An 18,110-nucleotide genomic window follows, 5' to 3' on the forward strand; every position below is an offset into this window, starting at 1 on the left:
TTTCGTGTCGATTGGTGTAAAGAATTGAAGATTGAAGAAATTCAGCCGCCGGTGGTTGTCTATAACATCGTAACAGGTGCCGAATCTTGGATCTTTGCATATGAGTCGGAAACAAGACAGCAGTCAAAAGTATGGGTGTTCCAAGATGAGCTTAATGCAACAAAAGTTGTTCGCGGCAGAAGCATCTCAAAACATTGGTCGCCTGTTTTTTTTAGTAAATCTGTTTTTCACCACTCAAAAGATCGAATTAATGGGTTATACGCCTTAAAGCCCTAATTAGGTGCCAATGATTTTGTTTTGTTCCCGAACATCAAAAATAAAATGCTACGCCAACTTTTTTCAACGCCTGAAGGAGCTGTTGAAGTCTAGAGGTATCCACATCTCAGCGGCAAAAGTGCAGAAGTGCATTAACTTCCAAGTATTGGGTTGACAACTAAGAAATTGCGGATTTCATTCATAGATGGCTTCAGTTGAATTTTTAGGTTTGCAAACGTAGTAGAAATGTAAAACACATTTTGTTAGTTGGAAATACAGCTGTCAATCAGTAAAAAAGTTTTTTGATCGGTTGCGTAGTTTTCGTTTGGCGTTCGTTGAAAAATGAATGAATGAAAATGTGTTCCTTTACATATTTCGTAATTTTCGTCATCGCAAGATCATAAAAATTTATGTGCTATTTATGGTGGCGAAGCCTTAAAAGAACGGCAATGTCAAAATTGGTTTGCCACATTTCTTTCTGGTGATTTTTCACTCAAAGATGAAAAACGCTCTGGTCTTCCAATTGAAGTTGATGACGTCCTAATCAAAGCAATAATCGATTCGGATGGTCACAGTACAACACGTGAGATTGCAGAGAAGCTTCATGTATCACATACCTTCTGCTCAAATATGAACGAGACGGTATCAATAAAACACTCGAGCTTGACTTGTTTACAGTAGCACAGAAAATAAACTATGTGACATATCACGCTGAAATTTGCCATGTAAGCTTATAACAGCTCCTACCAAAAAACAAAAAATTTATTTTTGCCATATGTCATCCGCGGACCGTTTTATTGATACCGTCTCGTTCATATTTGAGTAGAAGTTACATGCATTGAAAATCATTTAAAACAACTTGGCTATGCTCAAAAACTCGATTCATGAGTTCGTCACGAACTAAAAGAACAATTTGCTAAAGAAACGTAATGAAAATGATCCATTTTTAAAACGACTGATAACTGTTGATGGAAAATGGGTTGTTTACAACAATATCAAGCGGAAAAGATCGTGAAGCAGGCCAGGTGAACCAACTCAAACCACATCAAAAGTTGATATTCATCAAAAGAAGGTTTTGCTATTAGTTTGGTGGGATTACAGAGGAATTGTCTACCGAACGATCAATTCTGATGTCTACATTGAACAACCAACGAAATTAAACAATACAGCTGAAGAAAAGCGCACCGAATTGACAAATCGAAAAAAGTATTGTATTCCATAATGACAATGCAAGGCCACACACATATTTGACCACTCGGCAAAAAATATTGGAGCTTGGTTGGGATGTTTTGCCACATCCACCATATAGTCCTGACCTTGCAACATCTGATTACTGTTTGTTTCGATCTTTACAAAACTCTTAATGATAAAAATTTCAATAATGATGATGATGTCAAATAGTAACTGATTTAGTTTTTTGCAAATACCAAACCAGAAGTTTTGTGAACGTAGGATTATGATGCTGCCTGAAAGATGGCAAGAGGTCATTGCTCAAGATAGGCAATACATTACAGAATAAAGTTATTTAGTTCCATAAAAAAATTGTCTTTAATTTTCTAAAAACAATCCGCAATTACTTAGTTGCCAACCCAATAGAATGTTTTGAAAAATAGTAAAGCTATTTTCATTATTATTTTACTGTGTTTCCATTATTGGGCGCAAAAAAAGGCAACGCTCCTATCTATAACGCGATATTTTATCTCAATTAGCTTCCGCGATTTTTTTGTGACGGAAAGAAAACTGATTTTTGAAAAATGTTAGCTTCTGTGGCTTACCTATATATAAAATTTCTGGGTAAAACTGAATGTTTTATGAGCAACAGAGACAAATGCACGATAAAAAGACAGCTGGAAGTTTTGCTCAACGCAATGAAACTCAGTAGGGATATTAGTTGTCTGCTGCTCCAAAGCTTCTAGCACTTCGCTTAATATTTTCTAAGTTGGGGGCTGCGTAATATTTATATTGAATTCATTGCCGCTTCCTCTTGCTGGTGCCACTGATGCAATGTGTAACTGTGTGTTATTCTTTGTTTTTTTTTTGCTTGTTCTAGCAGCCACAATGCAAATAATGCGCTGACTATTGTGCGGGAGTAAGGATGGAAAGGATAAGTTTTTGGGGTTGAAGAATAATTTTTTTTTTGTTTTTCGAAACAGGGAAAGTAGGTAAAATTTGGAAAAGTGCGAGGACCGTGCTTTACGTGGGATTCGAACTCACAACCTCTGGGGTGGCACTCTAGTGCACTTACGCTAGACTCCCGAGGCGTAACTATAAAGACCGTTAAATTTTCGCGCTTTCTAAAGTAGATTCTCATCTTAAGGAACCAGTTTACATAGGGATTAGCGCAAGCCTATTGCACGAAGAAGAACTTATAAGTTCGTAGGCGTCTGACAGTTTTAGCTGAAAGTGAAGTAATATTTGGGAATTAAAAAAGAATTACAGAATACAATATTGTGTGTATTGAGGGGAATAGTTGAGCGTAACTGTGCCGGGATGAAATTTTAGATGAGGTAAGACATGGGCTGCACAGGCGTTCACCTCTTTTTTAGTTACTACTAACCTTAAAAAGAGAGCAAATAAAATTTCATGGTATTATATTCATTAGTTCGTGAGTTACTGTGCTAAGAGTGACGCTACTTTTGTTATTTTTAAAACAATGAATCTAAAAGAATTTCATGTTTGAATTTTACACTGCTTCTTGATGGAGAAAAATACAGTTCAAGCGAGACATTGGCTTAACAATCATTATGGGGACTCCGTACCATCAGAAAAAACAATAAAACGATGGTTTGTTGACTTCAAACATGGACGTAGAGACACCGATGATGCACAACGCAGTGGACGTCCAACTGAGGCAGTAACACCAGAAAACATCAAAAATATCCACAAAATCGTTTTGAATGATCGAAAGGTGAAGTTGCGTGACTTAGCTGACATCGTAAATATATAAAAAGAAGGTGTTGGCTTTATATTGCATGAGCATTTGGCTATGAGAGAGCTCTGTTCAAAGTGGGTGCCGCGTTTGCTCAGTTTTGACCAAAAATAAGAACGATTTGACGATTCCCATATCCACTGTATTCACTAGATTTGCCTCCCTGCGACTACTGGCTATTCGTAGACCTAAAAAAATGCTCGTCGGTAAGAAATTTTGCTCGAATGAAAAGGTTATCGCTGAAACTGAGACCTACATATTTTGAGGCAAAAGATAAATCCTTCTACAAATGGGGTGTTGAAATGTTAAAGCAGCGATGGAATGATTGCGTTGTTCTGGAGGGGAAATTGAATTGATGAATAAAGCTAATTTAGAACAAAAAAGAGGTTGTCTGTAAAGTCGGTTTACTGACGATAGTTTAACGTGACAACGTCATAAGAAAATATTGATGGAATGGTTGCAATTTTCAAAACAAAATTTTAATTTTATTTGTTTGATAGATATTTTGTATGGATATAGAGGAGGAGGTAAATGGAATTGCAATGGAATAGGTCTAGTTACATTTACACAAACGTGAAAAATGACGAAACATTTATCAAATTCATGAAAGATATCTTCAATTTCGATTGTACATCAGACGTTAATAAGTCAACAACACTAAGAGGCACCATCATCGATTTGCCCTTTTCAAGACACTTTAAACTCGAAACACTCCCTTTCATTTCCTACTTTTTCTATCATCGTCCTATTCTCAACAAAGAAATGGTTCATTACCATGCACACAGGAAGAAGGCATATGCAAATACAAGTATGTGAATTTATATACAAATGCGCATATACATACATATATATGCTCACTCAAGTAGGACAGAGCCAGATGTCGAACGTTGCCGAACGCGGGGGCCGATTGTGCTCTTTGTCGTTCGTTCCGCGCTCTCTCTTGCAGTTCAAGCACATTAGCTTACATTTGCTTCCGTACGGAATAGATTCGTATATTTGATATGTCCATATGACTTGTATGCATCTTTACATATAGATTTATTCTTTTTGAAAATTGCGCGAAATTGTATATGTATATGCATGTTTATATAAGGTATATGGTAAATATTACCATACATTTTTTCCTTCATATATAATAAAAAAATTAATAATAATAACATTAAAACAACAGGTATTATTAACAAACTTGGTTTTATTTTAAATTCTTCAAGTAAATCAAATTAATAATAATCAATAAGAAGGCATATGCAAGTACAAATACGTGAATTTATATATGTATATATGCGCATATACATACATATATACGCTCACTTAAGTAGGAGAGAGCAAGATGTCGAACGTTGCCGTTCGTTTGATTTGTTTGCTTTGTCGTTCGTTCCGCGCTTTCGCTTACAGGCAAATAAGCAAGGTAACGGCGAATGAGCAAGGTAACGACAAATGAGCAAGGTAACACTAATGAGCAAGGTAACACTAGTGAGCAAGGTAACGATACATTTTTTCGTGCGTGCAGCCGGCTAAATCGAATTATAAGACGTTATCACGTCAAAAAATTTATTTTCTTTGTTATGCCCGGGACTTTTCAGCCCATATGTTAGTTATTTTATTTCTGGCATTGGATTGCAATTCCAAAATGTTGGCCATTTGCAGTCTTTTGCAAAGGAAATCACTTGGATGGGTAGTTGAAATCGTTGGAGGCGATTTATTTATTGCAACAAGATAAAGGAATAATATATTTATATCTTTTTCCCACTATGTAAGTTTACTAAAGAAGCTGAAATAAGCGTTTAAATAAACTCACCAAGAGATAATTAGCTCAACGGAGAAAGAAGAAGAGAAGGAGAAAGAGTCAAGCTCTTGTTAGCGCTAAGACTAGTATTTTAAATACTAACAAAATATTGCAATTTTCTATAGCTGACAGAAAGGAAAATAGAAGAATTTTGAAATAAATAAATCGACCTTTTTTGTATTTTTTTTTTTAATAGCAGTTTTTACGCTAATCGATAGATCCTTTTTATGTGCCAACAGACTAAAAGAAACGTTGTCATAATCATACAAGAACCTGCAACTCCTCCAGCTTTTCGCCAAACACGAACTATGAAGAAGGAATAAACAAACGTGACAAAAAGCTTTCTTCAGTCATAGGCAAGGCAAATCTATTAAAGGTGGTGTTGATAAATCAGCTGATATGTTTTTTTTTCTTCGCCGTCTCCATATAGCTGTCAGCTCAGAATGAAACAAGGCGAATTCATTATTTGTTTTCTAGCTTCCCAATACTTTGCTTTGACAATCAAACGTACAGAACATTGCCGTTTGTCTAGTGCCACCACCTTTAATGAATGCGCCTTGGTCAGAGATCTGCTACAAGCTTTATTCCGAACGTCAGAATAAAAGAATGAGCACAGTGAATAAATCACTCAAAAAAAAAAAAAAAAAAAAAAAAAATAAATACATTTACAATAAATAAAAAATAAAAATACCTCTTAAATCGAAAAACAAAACGAAACTAAACTATCAATTTGCCGAATTTCAATTTCTCTATTCTTTCCTATCTCTTTCTCTGATATTTTTCCTCTTTCCCCCTTGACTATCTACCCTCTTTCCAGAGCTCGAAATACAATGGACTTTTAAGCCAGAGTGGCTTAGGAGCTACCAAATCTCTTGGTGTTCCTTGGCTCGACCAATTCAAATTACAATTTCATTCCATCAATTTACCGACTGGGCCCAGTGAAATAAAATCCATAATGTCATATGATTCATCTTATTACTGTAATTTTAAGCGAAAAAGTACGCGAGTAATCTTGAATGGTGCGCACTGGAAAAGGTAAGAAATCATAAAGCGCCAAACAACCAAACATTTACATTCAAGAAATAAAAGCATCTACGAGTACATAAATCGTAATCAGCCTGATAGCAAGGTAAATAACTAAACTCCTATTTCTAAGTCATTTAAATTTTATAATTTCTAAGGCATATTCTACACTTACCTTTATTCGACGCTTTGGTTTCGATTGTATGATCTAAGTTGGAATAGGCAGGCCACATCACCTTTGACATATTAATAGACTTGAAAGAGTTCAAAAGCATTTTCTTCGTTTCGCTCCCAGATCGCTTAATTTTGTTCATTCGATTCCTTCATATGTTGCAAAATGTGCCTTAATAAATTTGAAGTCCTTACAAAATAAAGGAAGTATTTCTTCACTCTGCTTTACCTTTGATATCATTGCTACTTATAATGTAATTGACCCACCTCTTCTTTTATATTCCACACAAAAACCTGCGAAATAATGTTTTATTCTTTGTGGAGCTGGTTGGAATGGTTTACGCCTCTTATGATCCGATACATTGAACATTGGCTGAATTCTATAAAATTTCACATATTTTGACTTTTGTCTCGAATTTTCACTCGAATAAGTTACATAGATAATCATAAAATAAATAAACAAACAAAATTCGAAAGCTAAAAGAAAGTTAGCGGATAAATTATAATTAATAAAAACTTCACTCAGGTTGAATCGTAGAAGCATAAAATTTATGAAAACAAATTTGACTGCATTTGAAAAAGGGTAGCATTTTTTGTGTTTTTAGTAGTAGATAAAATTTTGTACCGTTTCGAATTCGACCGGTTGAAGCTCAGAAACTATCTAAAGTTTATTTATATAATAGGAGGCAGAAAATTGATCAATTTTAGTTTTGAATATCTTTTTAACTAAATATAAAAAAATAATTTTGAGTTGTGGAAATCTTTATTTTGACTTTTACGTGCTCCATTATGGGATTAGGGGTAGTCAAAATTTTAAAAAAATTGAGTTTTTGCATTTTCTTAAAGTATAATATCTTAAAAATATTGTGTGAAAATTTGAAGTGAATTCGACAAATACTTTTCGAGTTATTCAACAATTAACAAAGGGCGCTCGGGCAAAAACAAACAAAAACAAAAACTTTAAAAGCGTTTTTCTCAAAAATATGTTTTTTGAACTGGTGATCGCTGTAACTTAAAAACCGCTTGGTAGATTTCAATAAAATGTATACTGCTTTTGAAAAGCATAAAAAACTAGTGCCTGATCGAAGGATTTTTTTCAAAAATTTCGATTTTTTTTAGCAATTAATTTTTTTTTCTCGAAAATCTGAAAAATAATTCCTGAGGCTGCATCTATTGATACAACTAATTTCCCTAGTCCGATTGATTTTAGATGAATCTCCAAGGACTTGTGATGGTCACCGCAAGAGACTTCTGGAGAAACGGGCTCCACACAAACAGTGATAACTTTTACAGTTATTTATTTTTTTGAAATGTTTCTAAAGTCAAGTCAAAACATGATTTATTAATGCAATGCTTTTATTTTTGTAAAATAAAGCAACTGCCTAGCAAAAAAAATTATTGAAAATCATGATTTATCGGGACTCTCACTATCCCTAACCCCTTATTTGTCTGTTTGCATACTGCAGCTGCCCAGTTCACAAGTGTCAAATGTAATTGACGTACGATGCCATTTGCAAACTTATAAATCTTTCGATATAGTGATAAATTTTGGCGCCACCTGTTCTAAATACTGATTTTAAAAATATCAGAGCTCTTCCGAAGCCAATATATTTGACTCTAAGCCATTTGATCACTTTTTGCACACTTATTTTCAAATTTTCATTGGAAAAAAAATTTAAAGCTTCTAATTATCGTAGAACAATTTCGAATATATAGTACAGTAGGTTCTGTTTTTATGCGGTAGATACGTTCCGCAAGAAACAGCATAAAAAAAACAGCATAAAAAAAGCTACTAGTTCTATAGTAAAACTATAGATACGTTTCAAATGCTAAAACCGCATAAATCTGAAATAATGTAATAAAATCGCATAAAAAAGGGCACTAGTCCCATATTATAACTATAGATACGTTCCATAGACCGCATGAATCTGTGATGAGTTTTTGCTTAGCTGGTTTAGAATCTTGTTTATATGTAAAATTCCCGATAGGTCGACATGCATTTTGTAATTAAAAAAAAAAACGGCACTATTTCAAAACCGCATAAAAAAAAGCCGCATAAAAACAGAACCTACTGTATATACATACGTGCATATTTTTTGAAGCTTTTAGCTCTTAATTATTCCTTAATCTGATTTAAACATTTTTTGCGCTATTTATAGGAATTTTTAAGAAGAATTACTTTTCGCTTTCTAACTATAAATTTTATATTTTCTTGATAAAAATGAGATGCCTTTTGCGAGTGTTATTTTTCGCTCCTAAATACTATTTTGTGAGTTATTATTTTTTTATTAAAAAACATGAAATTGAATCTGAAGAAAAATGTTAAATTTTTTTTCCGTTTTTGTTTTTTGAATAACGCTTCAAACGACTATTTTGTATATTTAAAATTATATGCGAACAAACTAATTATAAGTAGCTATAAATTATGAAAATTCACTGAGGTTCGGCGAAGACATTTGTCCCTTTTATTTCATCATAACAAAATTCACCATACAACTTCTACTAGGGAAAATGGAAAAAAATATTTTTTCCCTTTTGTTTCAGAATATGTATCCCCGATGATGAAGACGAATGATAAGTCTCCTACACACGACTTACAACTATGTTTACCTGGTTCAAGGGGTAAAATGCAAGAGTGTATAGAGCACGAGTAAAGAGAAAATATTTTGAGTAAGTAACAAAACAGAAAGGTAGAGAGACTATAATTTTGCCGGCTTTCTGAAATTCGCACTATACATTTGTGTGCACATACACACACATACCTTCATATCTGCATGAATATAGTCAGATATATGGAGTGGAGGAGTGTAAGGCATCAGTCCAATTCAGTTTAGCCCATGAGTTTCAACTTATTAAGTACTATGCGCTCATATACATAGAATACTCGTGTATAGTGATCGTTGCTGGTTGATTAGCTGAGTTACGAGATTGTAGATACAAACATATATGGTACTCTTACCTACTTGGAAATACATACATAGCAGCAACCGGCATAAAAATATATATCCACACTCTGCTTTACAATTTACAGCTGCTTAATTGGAATTTAGTGCGCTGGAAGAGTGCTTAGAGAGCAGCTGACAATATTTGCGCAGTAGATACGCGGAAATATTTTTATTTAGCAGGAAAAATAATGTACCTGCAAAAAGATTAATAAAATAATTTGTGTGATATAATTAAATGCCTCTCTATATATACTTCAAGAGTGAAATGTTTAACAGACAGACAGACAAAATTGTAGTCTAGATATTTTCTTAGATAAATTACCAAAAGAAGTGAATGCCATTTTATACATTTAATAAACAATAACAAAGTGCTGCTGCTGATAATAATGGAAAATCGTTTTGTTATTTTGGACTGTGATGGCGGCAGTGATGATGCATGGGCATTACTATTGTTAATCAAAGCAGCCGCTGACCAGCATATAACATTGCTGGGCGTGACTATATGTGGCTGTGGAAATACTGACCTGCACAATGCGGCACGAAATATGTACCGCATTTTGAAGGCTTGCAAACGAACTGAGGTAAAAAAAATTAAGCAATTTAATTCAAATAATAAATCAAACGCGAATCCAGATAAGTCGATGACAGTAGTACAAAAGCAAAATTTCAATAAGAATGAAAGAAAAACAACAACAAAAAGCGAGATCACTTACTTTCAATAAATGTGAAACCCCTAAAAAGCGAAAAAAATCGGCTGCTCAGCAGCTGCTTAACTTTATATGAGTTCGCCTTGGATCAAATATGTGTAAAAAAAGAATGAAATAAAAAAAAAAAACAAAGTGTTCATTTTATTTCACTTTTTCTTTTCAGTTCCTTCGAAGCACCGTTTATTTTTCATTTTCAAAAACGCATTTTCTTCCAACAGATTCCTATTTATTTTGGCGCTTCTGAGTCGCTTATACCACCCACCGAACTTGTTGATGATAGTAAATATTTTCATGGCCGCGATGGCTTTAGCGACATTTTGCCCCTGGAAGCAGATTATAAAATTGAGCAGGTGGTGCAGGAGGAACATGCTGTGGTGGCTATAAATAGATTTTGTACTATGGTAAGTTAATATACTTTAGTGTATGTATACAAATGTGTGTACAATAATATCCAAAATTCTCTTTTACTGTTTTTAGCATCCGAAAGAGGTATCAATAATAAGCGTTGGTCCGTTAACCAACATTGCACTTTGCTACTCTATGTTTGGTGAACAATTTGCGAATGCTGTAAAGGATATTTATATAATGGGTGGTAATCATCAAGGTAAATATATATAGTACATATATACAATTTTGATAACATCTTGAGTAAACCTCATTGCGGTTTTCAGAAGCGTTTACAATTTACGTTTTATTCAGTAATAATTAGCCGGTAACTAAATTTCTCAGAATTTGTCAGCATTTGTTTTCAAAAAGAAAATTATCAAAAAAAAAAAAAAAAGTACAAAAGCACAAAACTTGCAAAATTTGCGCAATTTAAGAAAAATAAAATAAATGGAAAATTGCGAAGAATATCTACACCTCTATCTAAGAATATTTACACCTGTCTTATGTTAAAATGTTTTATATAAATTTCCATTTTTTTTTTTTGTAATTTTGCAATATACACTTTGTGCTTGTTTATTGTATGAGTAGTGCCAAATTTACCCAGTAAACCCCCAATTTTCTCTCATGAATGAAATGCCACTCTGGCGCTCAATTTCCCCTTCCTGACAATTTTGTTGTTGGTTGTGAAATCTCCACTTGAATAAAATTGCTATAAAACTCAGTAAACGCTGAATATTTTCGTGTGCTAATAAATATTTTTTTAGGAAAAAAAAACTATATAGAAGAAAAACCAAAAGGAATCATTTTTTTAATTTGTGTATGTGCCTCAATGAAATAATAATTTAATAAAATCAAAACGGCACACACATTTTTATTTACAACTTAAAAAAAAAAATATTTTTTCAAATATTTTTACAAATACATGGCTTAAAGCGGCATATAATTTCAAGGAATTAAATAGCAGTCAATAGTCATCAGAAGTACCAGCAACTACAGCCAGAAACTCGACATTAGGATGTCTTATGCACCTGTAAATGAAATTAATTTGTTGCGTGCTTTTAGGGTGCCGGGCTTCAGATGAATAACTTTTCATATGTAAAGTGTTTTTTTTTTTCATTAATTTGTATCTTACAGTTTAATTTTTTTTTAATTTTTTCACACACTTTTAATACGTGATCTTAATTCTTCAGCATATTTCGACGTTTTTTTGTGAATGATAACTATATACTTACATGCATAACTACTTCACTGCCCCTTTAGGTCTGGCTGTAGGAGATGTGGGCCCTCGACCAATAGGCACTTTACAAATCTCGTATTTCTCATATTTTTCATTGCATACAGTTTACCACTAGTTGCTCTTTAAGTAACAACATTTATGCCTCAAACATTTCAAATCAACCGAAGTTAGTCGAGTTGGCGTCGTTCAAAGCGGATGACCTTTCATTTGTATTGGTCTTCTTCACTGGCCTTAGGAGGAAAGAAAGAGATGCTTTTAACTGATAATGCGTTATTTTGTATTGCAAAAGCTGGGAGGCTCTTTCAATAAGTACAATTTAATTTAAATTTTCTTCAACATAATCTTCTTTTATTCTAAAAAAATTTTGCAAGCGTTTCCCAACTTTTGTATGCCGTCTAAGAAGTAAGATTTCGGTATCTGTTTGGGCGATTATCTCATTATTTGACGTTGTTCACTGAGCGATATTTCTAAGTTATAAAAAGTGAGTAGAGATCAAATCCGGGGAATGGATGTTCTAATAATTCAACCCTTCATTCACTTGAAACTCACTTTTTCCCATTCTTTTCTAATAGGCAAAATCTCCTTGCTTCAAACAAAAAATAAAAATATAACAATATGGTTTGACTGACATAACTGAAACTTTGGCTGCTATCTAGTGAGTAATGCTTCTTGCTAAAAACTAACCGAAGCCTGCAAAAGAACATAAATCTTATTTGATTTAAGTTGCTTCAAAATCCTCTATGAAAGTATTCTGATAAACAATTTCATTTTCTACTAAAATGTTATTAAATAATTTGAAAATTGTTTTAAATTAACAGGTGTTGGCAACTTCACGCGCTGTGCCGAATTCAATTTCTATTCAGATCCCGAAGCAGCTCATTCAGTGCTTGCCAGATCCAAATGTCCCATTACAATATTACCGTGGGAGCCCTGTTTGGAAGACCGGTTTTTTATATGCCTTGTATGTAAGCTGATTTATCTCTTGTGAAGATATGAATTATTAAAACAGGTTTCTTACAGAATTGGCGCTTAGAAGAACTTGGCGAAACCGCGGCGAATACCTGCCCTGCTATCGAGATAATGAACCAAGTGGAGCGAGCTCAATGGCTTCCATCAAATTTTAAAAGTTGGATACCCTGCGATGCTTTGCTTGTCGCGGTGTTTTTATTTGAAAGTGTTTTTGTAAAAAAGGAAAGCAAATGGCATGCGACTGTTGATTTGACAGGACACACACGTGGCCAAATGATTCTGGATCATTTGCAAGAAGTTGATAAGTTTCCAAAAAATGTACGCATTATCGAATTGTTAGACTCGGAAGTTTTCAAGAAAATTGCACAATGGGCTGTGGGGTTATATGATGACTTTGCTCTCGAGCATACCAATGGGAATGCGGAAATGTACTAGCTACAGTTGATGTGCGGAAATACTACTATTTTATTGCGATTGTTGCGATTGTTAATACAAAATTTAACAATACTTCAGGGATATTATTGAAGGAGATCATCTAAGCAGATAAATAGTTTTTAATAAAAAAAGAGGTTGTCTGTAAAGTCGGTTTACTGACGATAGTTTAACGTGATAACGTCATAAGAAAATACTGGTTGCATTTTTCAAAAGAAAATTTTAATTTTATTTGTTTGATAGATATTTTGTATGGATATAGAGAATGAGTTAACATTAACATAACATAATATACTTTAACATAACATAACATAACATAAGATAACAAAACATAACATAACATAACATAACATAACATAACATAACATAACATAACATAACATAACATAACATAACATAACATAACATGCTGTTCAAGCAAGGTAACGACGCATGAGCAAGATAACGATGCATTTTTTGTGCAACATAGAATTATAAGACGTTATCACGTCAAAAAATAATAATAACATTAAAACAACAGGTATTATTAACAAACTTGGTTTTATTTTAAATTCTTCAAGTAAATGAAATTAATAAAAATCAATAAGAAGGCATATACAAATACAAATAAGTGAATTTATATATTATATGTACATATGCGCATATACATACACATATACGCTCACTTAAGTAGGAGAGAGCAAGATGTCGAACGTTGCCGTTCGTTTGCTTTGTTTGCTTTGTCGTTCGTTCCGCGCTTTCGCTTGCAGTTCATTCAAGGTAACGGCAATGAGCAAGGTAACGACACATGAGCAAGGTAACGGCAATGAGCAAGGTAACACTAATGAGCAAGGTAACGACACTTTTTTTCGTGCGTGCAGCCTGTTAAATAGAATTATAAGACGTTATCACGTCAAAAATTATATCAAATCTTTGAAAGTGATTTTCGTGGGTGGAGCAAGACCAGCCGGAAGCAGACTAAGTAGTTTGTAATAAAAATGTTTACCAATACTTTAGAAGTGCTATTAGTAACAACTGCATAGCTCATACCGATACTCGTAACATTGTACATCTGGTTCAAAATAAGTTAGCTGCCAATCACCTGTGAGTTTTTGCTGATTTCAACCTCTCAAATACTAAGTGGCCTGGTAGTTACCCCACTTGTACCATCGAATATGACAGCTGAGCATCCATTTCATTGAGTAGATAATGTCTTAAGGCTTAATTATTTCAGATAAATTATTATATTTTGTGAACAAATTTATAAAAATCTAATTCAATAACTCCATTTCTCATTCACCATTTTCATGTTCCCCTGCTATTGATAGGGAAATTCTTTGAATCTCCAGTGGTGCCTTCAAATATATTTAGCTGTTGTTACTAACTGTTATTCAATATTTGGCTATCAAGTGAATAAAATATATTTAAGGAATATTCACTTAATTAATAAAAGCTCATTTAGCAAAAAACCGAAGTTCAATAGGTCTCTACGGCTATGGTTATGACTACGGAATTATGGCATGTCACCTCTAATCGATTACAGTGTTGCCCCTAAGTTTGTTGGATCAGCAAATATATGGCGTTATACGAGGGGTGCCTTTTATTTGGCAGGATTTGGCAACCCTGGTATTGAAATCTGGCAACTGACAGCTGTATCGCAAAGTTTGACATTTTTTGGCTTTTACGTACTCAGAACGTTTTGAAATACCAGCGCTATTTGTGTTGTTTACAGGAACTTAAAAGATTCATCTCGGTCCAAAAATGGAATTAAATCGTGAACATTTTCGTGCGACTTACAACTTTCGAAGTGGATTAACTCAGCAACATTGCATGAATGAACTTAATTCATTTTCTGACGATGAAGCTCCATTATGTTCCAGTGTTTATCGATGGTATGGTGAATTCAATCGTGGTCGTAGTTCACTCCAAGACGAGTTTCGTGAAGGTCATCCAAAATCAGTTGTTGTTCTAAAAACCATTGAGGCTGTGCGCGAACTGATATTGCAAGATCGTCATGTGACCTATCGTGAGATTGAGACAATCTTAGGCATTAGTGGGACCAGCATACATTCAATATTGCATAAACATTTGACTGTCAAAAAAATTTGTTCGTGTTGGATCCCACACAATTTGTCAATCGCTCAAAAAAAAGCTCGTGTCGATTGGTCGAAGGAAATGCTCAAAAAATACGATCGTGGGGCTTCGAAACACGTCTATGACATCGTGGCAGGTGATGAATCATGGATTTACGCGTATGAGCCCGAAAGTAAACAGCAGTCGACTGTATGGATGTTTCAAGATGAGCCAAATCCAACAAAAGTTGTTCGCGCACGAAGCACTTCCAAGCAAATGGTCGCCTGTTTTTCCGGGAAAACTGGACATGTCGCAACCGTACCACTAGAACAACGCAGAACAGTAAATTCTGAGTGGTACACAACCATTAGGAAAACCAATCGCCAAAGACGGATCACTCTTCACCAGGACAATGCGAGCTGTCACACATCGGCTCAAACAACTGCATTTTTGAGCACCCAAAACATCGAATTAATGGGTCGTCCGCCGTATAGTCCTGACTTGGCACCGAATGACTTCTTTTTATTCCCGTACGTAAAAAACAAACTGAGAGGTCAACGTTTTTCGACACCTGAAGAAGCGGTTGCGGCATTCAGAATGCATGTTTTGGAGGTACCTCATTCAGAGTGGCAAAAGTGCTTCGACAATTGGTTCAAAGGCATGTAAAAGTGTATAGATCTTCATGGAGAATATTTTGAAAAACAATAAAGTGATTTTCGATAATTAAAATTTGTTTTTGTTCTCTAAACCCGAAATATAAAAGGCACCCCTCGTAGTTATGGCACCTCTACTTTGGGCTTCTTAGTTCCCGCGGTAGACTTACGAATAAAAGAAACTTAAAAATCAACGTAGTTCTAAAAGTCGTCAAATCTAAGAACCAATTTATTTCAAAAACTATCAATATTTTTTGAAGAAATTCAACTACCTAAATAACATTCCATATGGAATCAAATCGAACTCTAAAGCCTTCACTTCATTAAATCCATCTGCAGTTTACTTCGGCGGAAATTTTGGCAGCTCATCTCTTCATACATCCAATTTATTTGCCAATCGAGTTTTGTTTGCAATGAGGTCAATAACCGCCATCCTTTCTAAGAATATAATCAATTCACAGCTTTAAATTTTGGTTACTTAAGTCTTACTTCTGAAGATAAAATGGTCCATCTTTAAGAATGATCTATCGCAAAATTAGTGATTTTCTTATGGAAATAATTGTCCGTATGAGTCGACAATTCAAAGGTTGGTGAAAAACTTTCAAGAAACTGGTTATGTTGAGTATAGCAAAAGGACTGCCAGACCAAAAACTGGGCGCTCTGTTAAGAATATTGTTAGTGCAGCGCAAAGTACGGCTGAACAACCTTCAACCACTCAACATCGATATCTCGACGTTCTCAACAATTAGGCATTCATGAAAAGACTGTTTGGCGGATTTTATCTATAGACGTCCTCATAGTGGACATTTAAGTGATGTGATTTTTCACATATACCTATTAAGAGCCATATTTTGAATAAAAATAGTGAAACTTGAAATACTCGTAGTCTAAATTTTTACATGTTTTATTTTAAAACTACATCTAGCGTCTTTTGAAAGACCCTCTATAATTAGGGGTATTGATGGTTCAAAACAATCTGCGCGGACAGATGTTGATGCACTTTGTCTCATTCTTCTTAAGGAAAAGTGGTAACGAGAATGATGTTACTAATTATAGACCTATCTCTAAACAGTCAACTATCTCCAATCTTTTCGAAGGAATACTTTAAGACACAATGTTCCTTGCTGTTAAAAGCATATTTTCTTCAAATCAGCACTGTTTTGTTGCTTGACGCACTCTCTCTAACGTAGCCATTTTTAGCGACTACTGGATTGATGCCTTTTCTAATGGGCGTGAAGTTGACTACGCATATACTGATTTTTCTCTCACATTATTTTACTACTGATTTATACAGTTGTTTCTCATTTTCAAGATTCCTGTTATGCGCAGACAATCCGCGCCGTTATTCGGAATATGGACGAAATTAATTTTCCAGGGTACAAAGGATTACTGGGAGTGAAATGACAGTCATAAGCTCATAACTATTTTATGGCCTAGAAAAAGTAAAAAAAGGCAGTCTACCGCATTTATCACAATCAAAATCAATGATAGATAGCTTTTACTTAAACTGGTTTAAAAATTGTATGGAATTAAATAAGAATAATTTTAGAATCATCACGAGAATTCTAGTACGGCTCTGTAGATTGAATTTTCATTTTACTAGCCTAGGAATATACTCCAAAAGAACTTGCAGGTTCTGTAGTGGCTAAGATAAAACCGCCAAGCATGTACTGTCATCGTGCCCAGCATTGTTACGTAAGCAGCACAAAGACTTGGATAAAAATATTTTACCAGAGCAGGAAATAAAACTCAATCAAACTCCGTAAAATAGGACAAATACTAAAATTTATTCAATGAGTTGGGCTCAGAGAAGTACTCTGAATCCACGAAGGGGCACAAAAGATCTTTCAGGTCGCAGTGCAAATCCCCCCAGTAGACAATTTTTTAGTTTGTGATTTTTCTAACAAGACAAACGAACAAACCAGGTGCAAACTAAATAGTTTTTAATAACTGGATGTATACTAGGCGGCCGCCGTAGCCGAATGGGTTGGTGCGTGACTACCATTCGCAATTCAGAGAGAGAACGTAGGTTCAAATCTCGGTGAAACACCAAATTAAGAAAAACATTTTTCTAATAGCGTTCGCCCCTCGGCAGGCAATGGCGAACCTCCGAGTGTACGAGTATTTCTGCCATGAAAAAGCTCCTCATAAAAATATCTGCCGTTCGGAGTCGGCTTGAATCTGTAGGTCCTTCCATTTGTGGAACAACATCAAGACGCACACCACAAATAGGAGGAGGAGCTCAGCCAAACTCCCAAAAAGGGTGTACGCGCCAATTATATATATATATATATATATATATGTATATACTAGTGTTAGTTTCAAACAAAATACAAATTTTATACTCGTACATAATTACATTTATTTTATATTTATGCCAATGATTAAATTTAAGCATGTGATATACGAGCATTCAATCACTCATCAGCCATTTTTTCCACACTACACCCATTAAGTCAGCTTGCCTGTTCCCATTTTCGACAGTTACTGTATTACATCTACTCGTATTAGCATTTACCTGCGAAAAATTTAATGTTGGTAACGATTGTTTTCATTCCATTCGG

At 34.4% G+C, this 18,110-nt stretch overlaps 1 protein-coding gene across 1 annotated transcript; it reads left to right on the forward strand.

Moving 5' to 3' along the window:
• The first annotated feature begins 9,224 nt into the window (after nucleotides 1-9,224).
• On the forward strand, nucleotides 9,225-12,931 carry LOC129237951 (nucleoside hydrolase). The gene is made up of 5 exons (XM_054872952.1): nucleotides 9,225-9,690; nucleotides 10,035-10,217; nucleotides 10,294-10,420; nucleotides 12,259-12,401; nucleotides 12,461-12,931. Exons 1-5 carry the CDS (start codon nucleotides 9,496-9,498, stop codon nucleotides 12,842-12,844), a joined length of 1,032 nt encoding a protein of 343 aa, XP_054728927.1. The 5' UTR covers nucleotides 9,225-9,495; the 3' UTR covers nucleotides 12,845-12,931.
• The last annotated feature ends 5,179 nt before the right edge of the window (nucleotides 12,932-18,110 follow it).

Source organism: Anastrepha obliqua, chromosome 2 (assembly GCF_027943255.1).
Source record: "Anastrepha obliqua isolate idAnaObli1 chromosome 2, idAnaObli1_1.0, whole genome shotgun sequence".
NCBI classification, from domain to species: Eukaryota; Metazoa; Arthropoda; class Insecta; order Diptera; family Tephritidae; genus Anastrepha; species Anastrepha obliqua.